This window comes from Acinonyx jubatus, chromosome X (assembly GCF_027475565.1).
Source record: "Acinonyx jubatus isolate Ajub_Pintada_27869175 chromosome X, VMU_Ajub_asm_v1.0, whole genome shotgun sequence".
In the NCBI taxonomy this organism is placed as follows: Eukaryota; Metazoa; Chordata; class Mammalia; order Carnivora; family Felidae; genus Acinonyx; species Acinonyx jubatus.
The window spans coordinates 25,073,488-25,091,411 of NC_069389.1; the positions used below are offsets into that span (position 1 = coordinate 25,073,488).

Genomic DNA, 17,924 nt, shown 5'->3' on the forward strand with positions numbered 1-17,924 from the left:
AAGAAAGAACTCTTCAAAGAAAGTAAAAATAGCAGGTCTTTTAAGTTGGTTAAGTGTGCAATTTTATTGTGTTCAAATAATACTTTTATCATCCTTTTAAAGCACCTTACAGTTGTTTTTTGCTTATGTCTTGTTGTAGGAGAACTACAAAGAAATTTTCATATAAAAATGATGCAGATAGGTGTTCTTGTATTGAATTTAAAGGAGATAATCCTATGGGCCCCATTTATATTAACTTCTTGTTTAATATATGTCTACTTTTAAACATTTGGAAATAACTCTTTGTAGTTTTTCTTAAAGAGTGTAAGCCTTTGATAACTTATTCTGTTGGTATGAAATCTCATCTAAAATTATAAATCCATCAGAGGAACTACAACACAATGGTGGAGAAATAAGCATTTTAGGCATGATGTTGACAATTACATTCTGTGGTCTAATAAAAGCCCTTTTATCCTGATATTGTTTTTATATTTTGAACAACATTGAGTATTAATAATAATTATATGTAACAAAAATTTTTGGTTTAATATGAGTGGTAAGAACCACAAAAAGATAATACTTGATACTCACTAGAATGGCTATAATCTAAAAGATAGATATAAGTTTTGGTAAGTATATGGGGAAATTGAAACCCTCATTCGTACATTGCTGGTCAGAATATACAATGGAATAACCACTTTGGAAATCCACAGGTTGGCAATTCGTCAAAGATTTAAACATAGAATTATCTTATGACCCAGAAATTTGACTTTTAGATATAAGTTCTACTTTTAGATTCCATTCAAGAGAAATGAAATCATTTATGTCCACACAAAAATTTGTACAGGAGTGTTCAAAGCAACATTATTATTTATAGCCAAAGAGTGGAAACAACTCAAATATCCATCAACTAATGAATGGATAAACAAAATATGGTACACCCATTCAATGGAATATTATTTAGCCACAAAGAGGAATGACATACTGATAAATGCTGTAACATGGATGAACCTTGAAAATATTAAGCTAAGCATGAGAAGCCAGGCACAAAAGGCTACGTACTGTATGATTCCACCTATACAAGATGTCCAAAATAGGCAAATCCATAGAGGCAGAAATTAGAAGTAGATTAGTGGTCGTTGAAGGCTGGGGAAGATTGGGATGAAATGACTAGTGACCAATTGGGTCAACATTTCTTTGAGGGATGAAAGTTTCCTAGAGTTGATTGTGTTCCTGGTTCTGTGACTATACTAAAAACGATTTACATGGGTAAATTGATATGTGAATTATTATTCTTACATGTGTGCAATTTCTTTGAGAGAACAGTTTTAAAGAGAGTAGTGTGCCGGTAAATGCTTAACCATTGGTTCTCCAAGTGTAATTCTGACATCTAAGTGGTCTTGACCCTTTAATTTGCATTGGCAAATAAGAGTGAGACACTGGAGATATATGTCAGAACTGTGTTTGTTTATCATTGATGTAAGCAACTTCTCTACTGAATCAAATTATGGTTTTTGAATATGAGAGGAATATTTTTATGTTTGTGCTTTTACCAATATAACAGCCGTAGGCCTGACACTGTTAAGTTTAATCTACATTAATAACATTTTCTCCATGTTGCCTCAAGTATAGACAGACAACAAAAACAATAAATCATAACCTGAATTGTAGAATTTGGCAGCTTCTGGGGTATATACTCCCACCATGGCTCATGATTGCAAGCTACCAACATAAGATCACTAAATGTGCAGTTGGGGAAAGATGTGCGGTGGCAAACTATTATATAATATTTATCCCATACAGATACTGTCGATGAAGAATCTAGCCAAGTAATTTGGAATTTTTGAGCTTTAAATGTCTAATACCTTTGTTTTTAATACAGTATATTTAATTGTAAGCTTCTATAATTTGATTTTTTAATAATGACTTTGTTTAACAACCTGCTTACAAGAATTTCTGAAAATTGTACTCATTGACTCCTACTGGTATGAACCGGCTCCAGCCCACAAGTGAAATAACATCTGAATGAGGAGGTTCTGCATTTGCATTGTTGAAGACTGGTTTATAAGATAGACTTGGCCTTTTGAGATAGGCTGTAGACATGTGACCTTTAATAAATGAAGCTTTGAAAACAAGGAACCAAGGGGAAGTGCAAGTACAAGAGATATTAAGCAGGTTATTCATTTGAAATTATGTATTGAGTTCCTAACACATTCAAGACACTGTAATGGGTCCTAGTGATGTACAAAGGTAAATACACATACAATTTCTGCCTCTGGGTTAGACATGCAAACAAACCAAGTATTGTAAGGAATATGTTATGATAAAGTACAGACATATGTCCCAAGGGCTATGGGAGAAGAAAAGACAGAAAGACTATTTCTAGAAAAGCCAAGTCATTCTTTCGGAAGAAGTGGAAATGAAGAAAATTTAAAGCAAAGAATATAACATTAAAAAGCATGAGAATGTGAAATGAATCACGGATGGACGGCTTCTAAAATTCACATGCTAAAAACCTGTTATGTAACTGACATGTCCTGCTTCATCCGCCCAAGGTGTAAACACAGTCGTATTGTTTTGAATTTCTTAATTCCTATTTCCTAACTACATAATTCCCTAAATCTCCTAATTTCTATTTTCCTATCTGCCCTTCTTAATTTCTTTCTGCCCTTTTGGGTAGAAGTGCATCATCTCTCCCTAGATCCCACCCTGACCCATGAATTTCCATCAACTCTTGGTTCTTATTCAACATAACAGGGAGGGACAGTAGTCCTTTAATCATGCTTTCACACACAGGTAATACATACTTGGGATCCAAAGTCACAGTTCTCTGGCACTCATGTGATTAGTTGTCATTTCTCAAAAGAAAAGTACTTACTGGGTGGACACAGCTTTCCTCCCCAACCCGTAGGCAATTGGGGAGTCTCAGGTGTGAGCCAGACTCTATCTGGCACTTCCTTCCGGACTGACTTCCCAGGGGCACTCTTGCTGTCCTTTCCTCCTAGCATAGCTATGCATGAGAAGGGGTATGGTGCCTTTTGTTCAGCCACACAAGTAGGTATAATTAAGAGAAACCACTCAAAAATCTCTTCACAGAACAGAGCTCTGCTCAGGTTGACTCTATCCCGATTGCATTCAGAAGCAGCTGGCAACTTCCCAATCTCTCTCTCTCATATGAGTGAAATCATATGGTAGTTGTCTTTTTCTGACTGACTTATTTCATTTAGCATAATACTCTCTAGCTCCATCCATGTCATTGTAAATGGCAAGAGTTCATTATTTGTATGGCTGAGTAATATTCCAGTGTGTGTGTATATGTACATATATACCACACACACATATCAGGGTGCATGTATCCCTTCGAATTAATATTTTTTTATTCATTGGGGAAATATCTAGTAGTACAATTGCTGATAGTTCCATTTTAACTTTTTGAAGAACCTCCATATTGTTTTCCAGAGTGCCTGCACCAGTTTGCATTCCCACCAATAGTGCAACAGAGTTCCTCTTTTTCCACATCCTTGCCAACACCTGTTGTTTCTTGTGTTGTTAATTTTAGCCATTCTGACAGGTGTGAGGTGATATCTCATTGTAGTTTTGATTTGTATTCCCTGATGATGAGTGATGTTGAGCATCCTTTCATCTGTCTTTTGGCCATCTTTGGAAAAATGTCTATCCATGTCTTCTGTCCATTCTTTAATTGGATTATTTGTTTTGGGGGGTGTTGAGTTTTATAAGTTCTTTATATATTTTTGATACTAACCCTTTATCAAATATGTCATTTGCAAGTAGGTATACTCAAGCAATCACTCATAAGCACAATTTCCAGCTATGTTCACTATTAACTCATAACTCTGAGGTTTCCAGTCTTCAGGATCCTCCTTCCTTGCACTTTAAAGGCATTTAGTTGTCAGGATCCTTTAGAATCTTCTCAAAAATTTATGAAGATGAGAAAGTTTGCTTGCTTCAGATGCCAACAAATGTGTTGCTGGGGCCTAGTTTTCAGCCCTTCTTGTAATACCTAAGGGGAAGGAAAAATTCTTCCTTTACCATTCAAGCTCTTCCAGCTGGACTAAGAATTGATGTGAGACAGATTTACAGGAGAAAAAAGTCAAAGTTTTATTATGTGCACACAAAGGCCCAATAATGAAATTGATTCCTAAAGAAATGACTAAGGCAGGCAGTTGTTTTTTTGGTTTTGGTTTTGGTTTGTTTGTTTTTTTTTTACTTTTCAGACAAAGAGGCAATAAATCTCTGAGGAATTGACAGGACCAAAAAAACTTTGAGAGTTTCCATTAGTAAGGAATTCCAAACAGAATTTGGACTGCAGTTGTTGTACATTGGTAAAAACAACAAGGATTGTTTTCTCAGCTTTCTCAGCTCTAAATTCCCTTTGTCTGGTGATAAGGATGTCTTTTTTCCTTTTGGTACAGGGAGAATACCTTTCCCAGGGGATATTTATTTCCTGCTTTCAGGGAGACAGAAGACTGTCTGGATGTGTTTCTTGTACAGTCTGTCTCTTAAGTAACTTTTATTTAAAATAACCAGTATGCCGGGGCGCCTGGGTGGCTCGGTTGGTTGAGCTTCCAACTTCAGCTCAGGTCATGATCTCATGGCTCGTGGGTTCAAGCCCCACATAGGGCTCTGTGCTGACAGCTTGGAGCCTGGAGCCTGCTTCAGAGTATGTGTCTGCCTCTCTCTGTGTCCCTTCCCTGCTTGCTCTCTCTCTCTTGCTCACTTGCTCTCAAAAATAAACATTAAAAAAATAATAAAATAATTCTGTGCTGAGAGCTCTCTGCTTCCAATTCTGTGTCTCCCTCTCTCTGCCCCTTCCCTGCTTGCTCTCTCTCTCCCTCTCTCTCTCAAAAATAATAAACATTAAGAAAAAAGAAAATTAAAAAAATACTAAAATAAAATTATAATAAAATAAAATAAAATAAAAGAATCATTATGCCAAAGTAGCCCATCTTGTGGCAGTCTGCCCTTGGCACTCTGTATACCCTAAGAGTTCCCTTGCCCCAATTCAAGTTGGAATAAGCCCTTACAGATACCTATCTTGTCGTGCATTTTCTGGTTCCACTTAGAGGCAACAGGATCTTCTAACTCGTGTACTGGAATATTTCGGTTCTCTAATGCTGGCTAAGGCCTTAAATCCAAGTATTTGCAAAATGGCATAACCTGTCTGGAAATACACCTTCCTTTTGCAGGCATTATATTCACTTCCACCTTTTAGTCAGAGACCTCCACTTACCTTATTAAGTAGTCAACCAATCTGCACTGATCATTACAATGGTGTCTCCTGAGTAGCATGTTGAACGAAACTAATCTCTGCAGTTGCATCATTGATTTTACATCTAATAAAAATCCCAAGTATTTATTCTCATGAGTCGTTCATTTGTTTTTTAATGTGCTTTTCTACCTGAGCATGTGTCGGTTTCCTTAATTAAAACATGATTCCATATATAGTGATAATATTTTAATAACATTTTTAGGGGATTCTGGATTCGCAGTTCCTTTTCTTTCCCATCTTTGGAAATCCAAAGATTTTGTTTCCTTTCTATTTCCCACCCCCTTCCACCTGCCCTGTAAAATCTTGTAATTACTAATATTATGTACCCTCTGATACCATGCTTTGAGAAGGGCACATCACCTCTCTGGTATCATTCTCAACAATTCAGAACCTAAATCTAATCGTATAAAAAACATGGGGCAAGCCTAACTGGGAGAACCTTCTATACAATCGCCAACCAGTCTTCTTCAAAATCTTATAACTCCCATTTCGTTGAACAAGCTGTCAAAAGCACATATTCTATAAATTTGACAAAGATTAAAAATACCTGAGAAAACATTTTAAGTTAATGTTTCATTAAATCAATGAAGTGATTAAAATTTTACCTGCCAGTTTGCCTAAAATAAGAGTGTACAAATAGTTTTATAACACATTTCCATCTCTTCTCTCTGCAGGCGACTCAGCTAATCTAACCTGCAGAGCTTTCTTTGGGTACAGTGGAGATGTCAGTCCTTTAATTTACTGGATGAAAGGAGAGAAGTTTATTGAAGATCTGGATGAAAATCGAGTTTGGGAAAGTGACATTAGGTAAAATATTTTTTTCTTTGAACTTGTACAGTCAAGTTAACATTAGCTCTGTTAGTGAATAGAAAGTGAGCTAAAGGAAAATAAATGGTTTTTTGCTATTTGGGGGTGGGGGTTACTATTATAAGAAAAATATCTCAACATTTAATGGCAATGACACTATTACGAGACTGACTATGGAATTGCAGAACACGGATGCCATTTGCAGAGAATTTAAAGGAAATTAAAAAAAAGAGTTTTTCACTAAAGAATATACTGAGTATGAGACAGACCAAAATACCATCAAATGTGGAATATGATATTGATGTGATATGATATTGATATGATATTATGCCTTTTGTTTGTAAGAGCTCTTTTTTTATTTTTTTTAATTTTTTTTTTCAACGTTTATTTATTTTTGGGACAGAGAGAGACAGAGCATGAACGGGGGAGGGGCAGAGAGAGGGAGACACAGAATCGGAAACAGGCTCCAGGCTCTGAGCCATCAGCCCAGAGCCTGACGCGGGGCTCGAACTCACGGACTGTGAGATCGTGACCTGGCTGAAGTCGGATGCTTAACCGACTGCGCCACCCAGGCGCCCCAAGAGCTCTTTTTTTAATTGTCACGAGGAAGTTTTGACTCAACCAAACACAATCTTTGTCATTTCCTTTCATATGTTTTTTACATATCTTAGCCATTAAGCAGGCTCTACAACACTTGATAGGGATGATAAAGGATACACAAAATATTTTCGTTGTCTTTTTTAGTCCGACTTTAAGGTCTAAATATTACTCTAGTGGGAATGATAAAGAATAACCATTAAAAAATACCATCTATTTTGAGGGCAGAATGCTTAAGCCTCTTTTTTAAAAGTATTTATTTGTTCATTTACTTCCAAGTAAGTATTCAGTTATGACTAAAATTATGCTTGGACATAGATACTCATTTTTAATCATGCTGTAAGTAAGCAGGCACATAAATAGTAATTAAGTTACAAGTGAGTCAAAATGCTGATCATGTGTAAACACTCTCCCATCTAAAGGTCGCGTCTTCTGGGTATAAGTGGGCATGTAAACCAAGTTTCCTCTTCTTAAATGCAAAGACTTTCAAAACTTGATCAAAGGTATAAGTGAAAAAGTTTTTCAGTAGAAAACAAAAACGTATAAAACTGTCATATAGGGTTATTTCTATTGGGATCTTCTTCCCGGCAACAAATACACAAGAATATTGTACTCCAGTTGGGTTCTGAGATGCCCAGATGGGCAATTCTCCAATATGTACTAAACTGTTCCTCTGCCATTTTTCATATTTACAACTTCACTATTACCTCTTACCCACATACTTTGAAATGTTAAAGTTAAGGAAGGACAATAAACCTCCTAACTTTTCCCCTCTCTCTTTTTATGGGTGCTCAAGAAAGATTCCAGAAAGGTATTTTTCTTTAAATCAACATTAGGAAGTAATGTACAGACATGAGTCTCACCAAACAGATCAGAGGACATTGGAAGCAGGGAAAGGGAGCCTTGCTTTGAAGTTTTCTATTTGCTCTGAAAGATTATGAAAATCTTTGACAAATGAGGTTAGTGCTTACCGTTAATTTTAGTGTCAGAATTAAACACTTCATCAGAATACTTAGTCTATAGGTTTATACTTTCACATTTCTTTTAAAATCGTCAATTGACTTGTATGTATCATTTTTTAAAAAATGCCAGGCTGGAGCTTTCGAACGAAATGTCACAATAGCTCAGAAATGTTCTCTTCTTCCTTTAAAGAAGAAAAAACTAACCTGATCTATAATTAGTCCTCCAGCATGAGACATTAGAATTGCTTCTCTCACCTTTAGCGTATCATGTTTCTTAGAGGGAGAGCAATGTGTAAACTTTTCTTCAAGGTCCTTCTCACCTCTTTATCATGACAGTGTGATTGTCCTGCTATGAGAGATAATTAACTGCAACTTCGTTAGCATGTCCAAAAACAAGCTTCCTCATTAGAAGTGAAGAGGAAAAGGGCACGATATAATTTAATTAAGATAGCATCAATCCCTAGCCAGATTTGAAGCATAGATGCTGTAGGTATTTTCCCAGCACATTCAGATTCATCTAAATTTTTTTTCTTTTTCACGTCTTGTGTATGTTTGTGTGGGGTTTTTTGTTTCGTTTTGCTTTATATTTTAGAATTCTCAAGGAGCATCTCGGGGAACAGGAAGTTTCCATCTCATTAATCGTGGACTCTGTAGAAGAAGGTGACTTGGGAAATTACTCCTGTTACGTTGAAAATGGAAACGGACGTCGGCATGCCAGTGTTCTCCTTCACAAACGGGGTGAGTGTCACCTTCTAAGCTTGAGTAGTCCTGAAACTAGAAAAGAGAGGGAAAGAATTGGAACCAAAATGAAAAAAGGTGTGATTTTTCTGCCTCAGTTTGTCCTAAATAAAACAATCACAATAGCATTAGGGCCATCGTGGCAGATAACACAGTGGGAGGGTGACTAGCTCAGGATCTAGAGTCAAACATCGATTCTTTGCTGGGCTTTACCACCAAATCTAGAAACTTGCGGGTGATATCTCACTTCCCTAAGCCTCAGTTTCCTGATCCTCGCCAGCCCATGGTCAACAATGGTAGCAACTCTTCAATGTGTTTTAAGGATGAAAAAAGACAAGAAACGTGAAGAGCTTGGCACAAAACCTGTACACGAGAGAAGTGAAGTTAAATGCTGCTTATTATTGTTACAAGGAGGCAAACCAATAAAAAAATAACGGGCATAATTTTAAGTCACATTATGTTCTCTGAAGGTTCCTTCTTTGGTGTAAGAATCACGACATTGTTTTCTGCATTGGAGAGCTTTCACATGCGTAATATCTTCTCAGGGTTAATAGGAATTCCTTGATTACTCATTAATGAATTATTCAATTATTACTATTAATAATTTAAGTAAAACAGGTTGTGATCAAGTATGATATCTGCTGCACTAAATGTGATTCCGCAACAACCCTTAGTCACAGGGTTAAAACATGCATAAATATAGATTGAATTGTTTCCAATTAGAGCCTGTTGAAAAACAAAATTCAGCTGAGTAAATGTGAAGATCTAATTGGCTTTATTAAATGACCCATGAATGAGGCAGAGCTGAGGAGCTGCACAAAATGGAAGGCTTTTATAAGAAGGAGGGTGGGGCAAGAAATTATTAACAAAAGAAAGAAAAGTATTGTTTCAAGCCAGGATGGCTTCCCTAGGTAGGTGGGAGACTGGGAAAGGCCGGGCTTTTTATCATGCAGATGACCTCCCCTGTGCTAATCAAGTCATTTCAAATTGGCTTTTAAAAGGTAACATTCCTGGGGCGCTGGATGGTTCTGTGGGTTAGGCGTTGACTTCAGCTCAGGGCATGATCTCAAGGTCATGATCTCATGGTTCATGGATTCAAGTCCCGCATCGGGCTCTCTACTGGCAGCACAGATCCTCTGTCTCCCTCTTACTCGCCCCTCCCCTGCTCACAATCTCTCTCTCTCAAAAAGGAATAAACATTAAAAAAATAAACAAAACAATAAATGAATCAAAGGTCACATTTCTGAGATAGGTCCCAACCATAATTAAGTCTTGCTTTGCTGTTGGGCAGGGAGGCAGATAACTCCCCTGGGGGCTTGTTGTTTTTGTTTTTGTTTTTGTTTTTTTTCTTTTCTAATAAGACCGTTGTAAACTTAGAACCATGCCTTCACTGCAGAAATTTTTCATGTATATTACAAGAGAAATACGGGTTTTTTTGTACATTATGCTAAGTGAAAACTTTCCAGTTTGGGGAGTGAGTACACTTGAAGTTTTCTTACTCAACCAATTCATAATGATTTTAATTTCAAAGCACATGTTTAATCCTAGACTCTTTGAGGTTGAAAAAGAAAGAGAACCTTGAAGACTGTTCCCCCCACTTCATCGGGCAATAGATTCCCTTTGAATAATGTTACTGAAAGATATTAAAACAGACACTTCTGTTGTCAGGTTACTGCAATATTAAAATAGTCTGCCTTTGGAGGATGTGAGTGGAGGGGAAAGGTAAGGAGCAGGTAGCAATGATTGTTCCTTTCTTTATATAGCCTCACATGAAGGAATTGAGAATAGGAATGTTATGCCTATAAAAGGACAGAAATAGCTTCCCAGAGTTGGAAGCAACTTAAATGTTGTGTAACTGAACCACTCCGTAACATTTTCCTAAGGGATCCGTCAGCTTATACTGGATCACATTCCCTCTGAAGGAAGCCAGGTTCTATCTCTAGAAAAACCTGTTAGAAAGCATCCCTGTTTCACTGTCTGCCCCTTGACCCGAGTTCTACACTTTTAATCTCTCTTCTCCCAAACAGCCCTTCAAAAGTTTGTTTACTATCACCATGATCCTCCTGAGCCTTTACTTCCCTGGATTCAACTTGTTTAGTTTTTTTTTTTAATTTCTTTTTCCTTTCTGTGGATACAATACTTTGACCATCCTGTTCACTCCCTTGAATATGCTCTAATTAGAGTCTGAATTATTTCTCAAGAAGAGAGAAGATATAGGGCACCTAGAAAAATCTGTTGACTTAGGGCACCTGGGTGGCTCATTTGGTTAAGCATCCAACTATATTTTTAAAAATTTTTTAATGTTTTTTTCTTTTTACTTATCTTTGGGATAAAGAGAGAAAAAAACACACACGAGCTGGGGAGGGGCACAGAAAGAGGGAGACACAGACTCTGAAGCAGGCTTCAGGCTGTCAGCACAGAGCCCAATGCAGGGCTTGAACTCGCAAATGTGAGATCATGACCTGAGCCAAAGTTGGACACTTAACTGACTGAGCCACCCAGGAGCCCCAAGCACCCAACTCTTTGGTTTCGGCTTGGGGTTCCCTCTCTCCTTCTCTCTCTGTCCGTCCCTAACTTGTGCTCTCGCTCTCTCTTAAAATAAATAAATAAACTTAAAAAAAATCTCTTGGCTTGGACAACACATATTTCTTTTAGGACAAGGTAGGAGTAACCGTTAAGTATTGATCATCAGAGAGCAAGAGATAGTTAGCAGAGATAACCCCTTCAAGGGTCCTGCTAGCTGAATTAAGAATCAAATTGACTTGAGACAGGTTAACAGGAGAAAATCAAATTTAATAGTGTATATGTGGGGGATCGACACAGACATGGAAGTTCTGAAGATAAGAAAAATGAGGTATATATGTCATCCTGAACTAAGGAGAAGAGGGTAGGGGTCAGGGACTTTGGAGGAAAGGAATGCATTTCACAGGATGGTAAGAAGAAGAACAGATGTTTGGTAATTAGGTGTTTGCCCTACCATACAGATGGATCACTCAGGGAAATTTTATCTCTGCTAGGGACGCCTGGGTGGCTCAGTGGGTTAAGCATTCAATTCTTGATTTCAGCTATTCGGAGTCTTGATTTCAGGTTAGGTCATAATCTCACGGCTCATGAGCTTGAGCCTCCTGTCAGGCTCTGCACTGACAGTGTGGTGCCTGCTTAGGATTCTCTCTCTCTCCCTCTGTCTCTGCCTTTCCCTGCTCATGTACTCTCTGTCACAATAAATAAATTTAAAAAAAATCTCTGCTAATAACCCTTATTCAGGGAAGGACCACTAATTTCCAGTCTTGTCTGTAGTTAAGGGAAGGACAAAAGTTTTTCTTGAGCCCGTAGGGTTTCAGTTACCTTCAGCTCAGAATAATCTTCATGCCAAAGTGGCCCATCTTGGGGTGGCCTGCCCTTGGCCCCTACAGGATCATAAGGAGAAAAGAAGGAAAATGAATTGTATCTGAGGAGGCACACAGCCAGGAAGGGTCAAATACCCCCGGGCTATTTTTAGCATTTGTGGCCTAAGGTTAAGTTGCCCATAGCTACAAAAGCTTCCAGAACTACAAAAATAAATGATTGAAGAATCAAGGAAATTGTTTGAAAAACTTCCCCGATACTGTCTGGTTCCCTAGACACGGAGAAGAAAATTGTGGCCAATGTTGGAGCGGTCGTTCATACTTAAATGCACAACAGTTTTCAAATATGTATATATACTGCAAGCATTTTGGTTTTAGTAAAACAAAAGCATTAAGAAGCGGAAAAAGGGGTTTGTTCTTCAAGGTCATGTACTCCAAAAGTCCCTTTTAAAGTTAGCTTGTGCCTTCCTTTTAAGGGAGCAGCAGCAATTGAGTCATCAGTTCACAAAGGCAGCAAGGCATGCAGTTTCCTGCCCTTGAGAGGCTTATGATCATGGGGAATGTTCTATCCCACTCATCTTTGTGAAAAAGAAAGGACTTTGGTTAACATGTGGCACGACTGCAAGTTCCCCGCCTGGCAAGGTTCAGAAGGTCAAGGCACAGCACATGCAGGTCTATAGTTTTGGTCTTGGACCACGGCATCCCTGAAGGAGTCAGATTATTGTCATGCTAGCAATTAGGGAATTCTCAGATGAGTTGTTGTATTACTCAGAAGACTAAAAGCTCAGAGAAGGAACTGGAAGCTGTCACTATTAATCATATTTTTCTGCCATTTACTCATAAATCCCTTAACTTATCTTATTGGCCTTCCAAGCCTTTCATTTTAAAACCTCCCTAAAGACATGTGTTAAACCATTTGATGAATACAGAGCTTGCAAACCACCATTATCAGGTTTTTTGACAGGTACCCTTGCCAGGCCACACCTCCGTGCAAGTAACTGAAGCATTTTTTCTGCCACCATTACCTTTTGTTCAGTATTGTTGACATAATAAAAATGATGTCAGAGCCCGCCAATGGGTGGTGTGTATTAGGATAGAAAACCTTTCCTGTCTTCCATTCTAGGTTCTTAGGCTCATCTAATAATTAAATTGACATAAGACAGATTAACAGGAGAAAAACCAATTTAATTCCGTACATATGGGAGCCCCAGAGATAAGAGATTCAGGGACAATCTCATGGCTTATCTGCCATCCTGAGCTAAGGAATGGGGCAGCAGTCTGGGGCTTCAGAGGGGAGGAGGGTAATTCATAGGACAATAAGCTGATGTTTGACTATACCTCTACTGTATAGTCAGGTCTTTCAGGCACAAAGTTATCTCAGGTACTAGATTTCTTTCTGAGCCAGGCCCCTTATCTAATTTCATTTAGGTAGTTAAGGGAGAGGTAAATAGTTTTCTTGAGACTGCTGTGTCTTGATTGCATTTAATTCAAAATCACCCTCATGCCAAAGCAGCATGTTTTGGGATGGCAAAACCTGTCCCCCTTCTCATGGATTCTTGGAGATATCACTCACATGTATCAAATGAGTCTTTCTTTTGTGTGTGTGTTTTTATTTATTTTTGAGAGAGAGAGAGTGAGAGAGAGAGAGCCAGGGTGGGGCAGAGAGACAGGGAGACAGAATCCAGAGCAGGCTCCAGGCTGCAAACTGTCAGCACAGAGCCCGATGCGGTGCTCGAACCCATGAATTATTGGATCATGACCTGAGCCGAAGTCGGACGCTCAACCAACTGAGCCACTGAGGTGTCCCTCAAATGTGTCATTCTTAATGCTAAGAGAATACTACAGTAAAGAATTCAGCTAGGATTGAACTAGGCTAGATTGTAGACCAGACTTTTATCTTAAAAAAAATCTTAATTCCACAAAAACTGGGTGAAAATTTGCTAGGAAATTTGACCATAGGAAAACTTTCTATGGGGACTCCTGCGTGGCTCAGTCGGTTGGGCGTCCGACTTCAGCTCACCTCATGATCTCACAGTTCGTGAGTTTGAGCCCCACATCAGGCTCTGTGCTGACAGCTTAGAGCCTGGAGCCTGCCTCCAGTTCTGTGTCTCCCTCTTTCTCTGTTCCTCCCCCGCTCATGCTCTGTCTCTCTCTCTCTCCTTCAAAAATAAATAAAAAGGTTAAAGACAAATTTTTTTAATAAAAAAAGAAAAAAATTTTAAAAAATGCAAAACTTTCTGTGAGGGGTGCCTAGCTGATTCAGTCACTACAGCGTGCAACTGTATTTCAGGTTTGTGGGTTTGATCCCCATGTTTGATGTAGAGATTACTTTAAAAAAATAAAATCTTAGAAAGAAAGAAAGCACGTAAGAAAGAACAAAAGAAAGAAAGACAGAAAGAGGGAAAGAAAGAAAGAGGGAAAGAAGGAAAGAAAGAAAGAAAGAAAGAAAGAAAGAAAGAAAGAAAGAAAGAAAGAAAGAAGGAAAGAAAGAAAAAGTTTCTATGGGAATATTCAAAATTGTTGATTCCTTTAGCCAGGGAAGGTACTTGGACAGACAGTTGAGATCACGTCAGATATTCAGTGTAGATATATTTCACATACTCTACAAAGAACTAGATTATGCAGTGAACAAGAGATAAAGGGCCATGGGACAATATTAGTGTTCACTCTAGTCCCTGACCTGACAAGCATGCTTAAGAAAGAACCAAAGCACAAAGTTGGCACATTCGTTTCTATGTTATTTCTTGTTCCCACTGTTGCCCATATGTGAGTGAATTTCATGTTTCAGTCTCTGAATCTCTTATCCTGATGCTTTTGCTTAGGTTTCTAATTGCTGCTGCCTGACTTTGGCATGCATCCAACACTGGCCTTCACCTTTTTAGCTTCCCTCCAAAATCCTATCCTTAACTATTCCCTCCATCTTTGTTTTCCAATTCCCTGACACAAAGGATTCTTCAGAGCAGCCCTGTACTGTGGCCTCAGGCCGAGCCGCTCTTGCACCCATCAGGCAGTCCTAAATTACTTCTTCACTGTGTTTCTTGTCCATACCAAAACTCTGGATGGCCTCACAGTGCTACTGTATGGAACAAAGTGGTTTAATGGTTAAAGGTATAGACTCTGTGTTTACTGTGTTACTGTTACTGAACTTAATCGTGTCCATGCACACAATGCTCAGTAAGCCAATGTCTGGGATACTGATTTTGTTTTTGTTTTTGGTTGTTTTTTTCCAAAAGTTTATTTACTTATTTTTGAGAGAGAGAGAGAGAGAGAGAGAGAGAACATGTGCAAACGGGGGAAGAGTGAGAGGGAGAAAGTCCCAAGCAGGGTCTGTACTCAGCATGGAGCCTAACATGGGGCTCCATCCCATGACCATGATATCATGACCTGAGCCAAAACCAAGAGTCCATCACTGAACAGACTGAGCCACCCAGGCACCCCAAGACACTGGTTTTGAAGAAAAGAAAGCCTTATTATGAGAAAGACAGCCCATGGAGAAGGCTGGAGTCATTCCCAAAGTTTCCTGGCCCAGTGAAGCCTAGCGACAGTTTATATATGTTTGGGGAAGGCGGTAAATATGTGAGAGGAGGGAGAGGGGTTTCTTGAGAGGGAGGGCCTTGAAACAACCTAGAGGTAAGCATTCTTCCTGACAATGACACACTATTTGGGGGGTACAATCAGATACCTCAAAATAAATGTTACCGTGACAGTCCCTATTAGATTTCTACGGTCAGAGCGCAGGGATAAAAAAGGACAAAGTTAATGACTGATCATGCATGAGGTTAAGAGGTGGGCATGAAACATAAGCCAATAGGGAACAAAACAGAACGTGGAGCTGATAATGCAACTAATACCAACTATAGTGCTGCTTACATTTTCAAAACAGGTCCAGGAACCAAGCATCTGGCCCCACTATCTTGGGTAAATCACTTAATCTCTGTGAGCCTCAAATTACTCTTCCATAAGATGGGAATAATTATAGTACCTACCATATAGAGGAGCTATGAAGATTAAATAAACTAGTATGTGTCAACACGTATCACAGTGTCTGACACATATTTATCACCCAATAAATGTGAGCAGCTATTACGTGATTTCTCTGCTCCCACTACATGATATTCTGAGTAATTTAGGACGCAGAATAATATGTTCCATTAAAAACTCCCGCAAATCTAATTTTAAAATCTAATTTGTCTTGTATTAAAATGGCCAGCCTTAGCTCCAGCCCCATTGAGTCTATATTTTACCTTATAATAAATTTATTTAGTTTGCACTGTCCTAAAGGAGAGCTTCTTTCATTTATTCAGGCATTGAATGATAATTATTAAGAGCCTACTATGTGGCTGGCACTCATAAAATTAAATGGACAGGAAATAAGAGGCAATATAATTTGAAATGCCACCGTCTTCTTTTTAAATTACTTTGATATTAAGCATTCCTAATATAGAATTGTGCTTCTAGGAAATGTTTAGCTTTGAAGCTGTCATATTAAGGCAATGTTCATTAACAATCCTGTTCTGAATGATTATGTTTAGATACATTGATTACAATAATATGGCAATCCATTCATCATGAAGTAGTTTGGGAGCTAGCAAACTATCTCTCTGAGAGACCAGCACCAGTTAATAATGATAAACATGTAGGTTTTCTCTATTCCCTCTCAAGCCCATTTTAATTCTTGCACACATACACTTTCCCTCTCCCTCCAAAGAATGTAATCAATAGAAATTAGACTTGCTCAATAAACTCCCTAGCCCCCAGAATATCTTTAGTAATGTAATTAACATGTACATCATTTAGGACACATTGTTTTAAAGTCGGATGAATTTAGACCCAGCAGACTCTATCCCTTTTTGTAATGAATCATTTTTTGTAATATATGCCCTTATCCTTGTTAGTATTTACCTACTGTATTTATTTACTGAGAGATACAGTGAGATCACAGAACTGTTTAAGCCTCTCTTGGGGCTCAACATTTGACATCGTTGATCACTGACTTCACAATATGGCACAGCCAAACTTGGCCCAGATCAGACCCTTCTACCTCTCTTTCAGGTGGCATCTCCCTAGAAAGACAATGGCTCATTAAAAACTGAACAGGCATCCACTCAAGAGTCGCTTTTACTGAGTTACTGCTCTAGGGAGGAAAAAAATTTTCCTTTTACCCTTCTAGGTTCTTGCCTGAGACCTCCCTGTAATAAGAAACCAGATTAACAGGAGACAAACAAACGGAAGTTTAATAACTTGTATACCTCCTCTATGCAAGGGAGATATCCAGGAAAATCAAGCAGCTCCCTGAAAAGGCCTGAGCTGCTCCCTTAAATACCATCTCTGGGGAAAGGCAAAAGAAGTCGCTGGGGATAGGAGAGCCAGTAATGGAAAATTTCCAGGAGAAACACAGTAATCAAGGGTGTGGTTGTTATGCAGATTTAAGTCTTTGCTTCCTCCATTGGTAAGAGTTTTTAGACTTAAGACGCCCATACAAATGGAGATTTCCCTTATACAAGTAAATGTCTTTTACAAAAGGGTAACTTCTTGGTTTTCAAAATTTCTCCTGTGTCTGTAGTTCCTTAAAAATAATCCGCCTAAAATAATCCATATGCCAAAAAGACATATTTTGGGGTGATATATTCTCTTCTCCTTCATTGCTTCTGCAGTGCCCACATGTTAAGGAACTTTAGTCATGGTGCTGTAGCATCTCCACATCAGAGCCATGATGTTTAACACATTCTTTCCTTGGAGAAGATCTGACATTTTGCAGTCAAAATGTTTCATGTCCTGTAACATTTTTCTTGCTTCTCTGCTCCTCAGTTGTGTAGGACATCTAAACAGCTGACCTCAATTCTTTCTTTTTTTTTTTTCTTGATAAATAATGCCCAAACAAAAAATACACTTGATAGCTATTACATCAGTAGCACAAATTGTCCGATACTGGTGATTTTGTACCTTTGGGTTTCTTGATATGGACACTTCAGCAAGGTTATTTACCACCAAAATTACAGGCATGAAAACTAACCTTTGGAGCTATTTCCTTAGACATAAAATATATGAGGTAAGTGAGATTACATTCAACTTATTTCTGCCTCAGCACTGAAATATCTTTTCAGAACTCTGTCGATCCCGGTTTTTCCTGATCGGCTACAGCATGAAGACTTTTTATGTAGTATAGTCTTGCCTTTTCCTCATTTTAGTCATTCAGTTTGCTTTAGT

At 38.3% G+C, this 17,924-nt stretch overlaps 1 protein-coding gene across 1 annotated transcript in view; it reads left to right on the forward strand.

Moving 5' to 3' along the window:
- IL1RAPL1 (interleukin 1 receptor accessory protein like 1) overlaps positions 1–17,924 on the forward strand; it is a 1,339,829-nt gene that overhangs the window by 1,273,432 nt on the left and 48,473 nt on the right. Inside the window, exons 7-8 of the mRNA XM_053202213.1 lie at positions 5,944–6,076; positions 8,228–8,373. Of these exons, the coding sequence (XP_053058188.1) occupies positions 5,944–6,076; positions 8,228–8,373 (279 nt within the window). The remainder of the gene's footprint in view (positions 1–5,943; positions 6,077–8,227; positions 8,374–17,924) is intronic.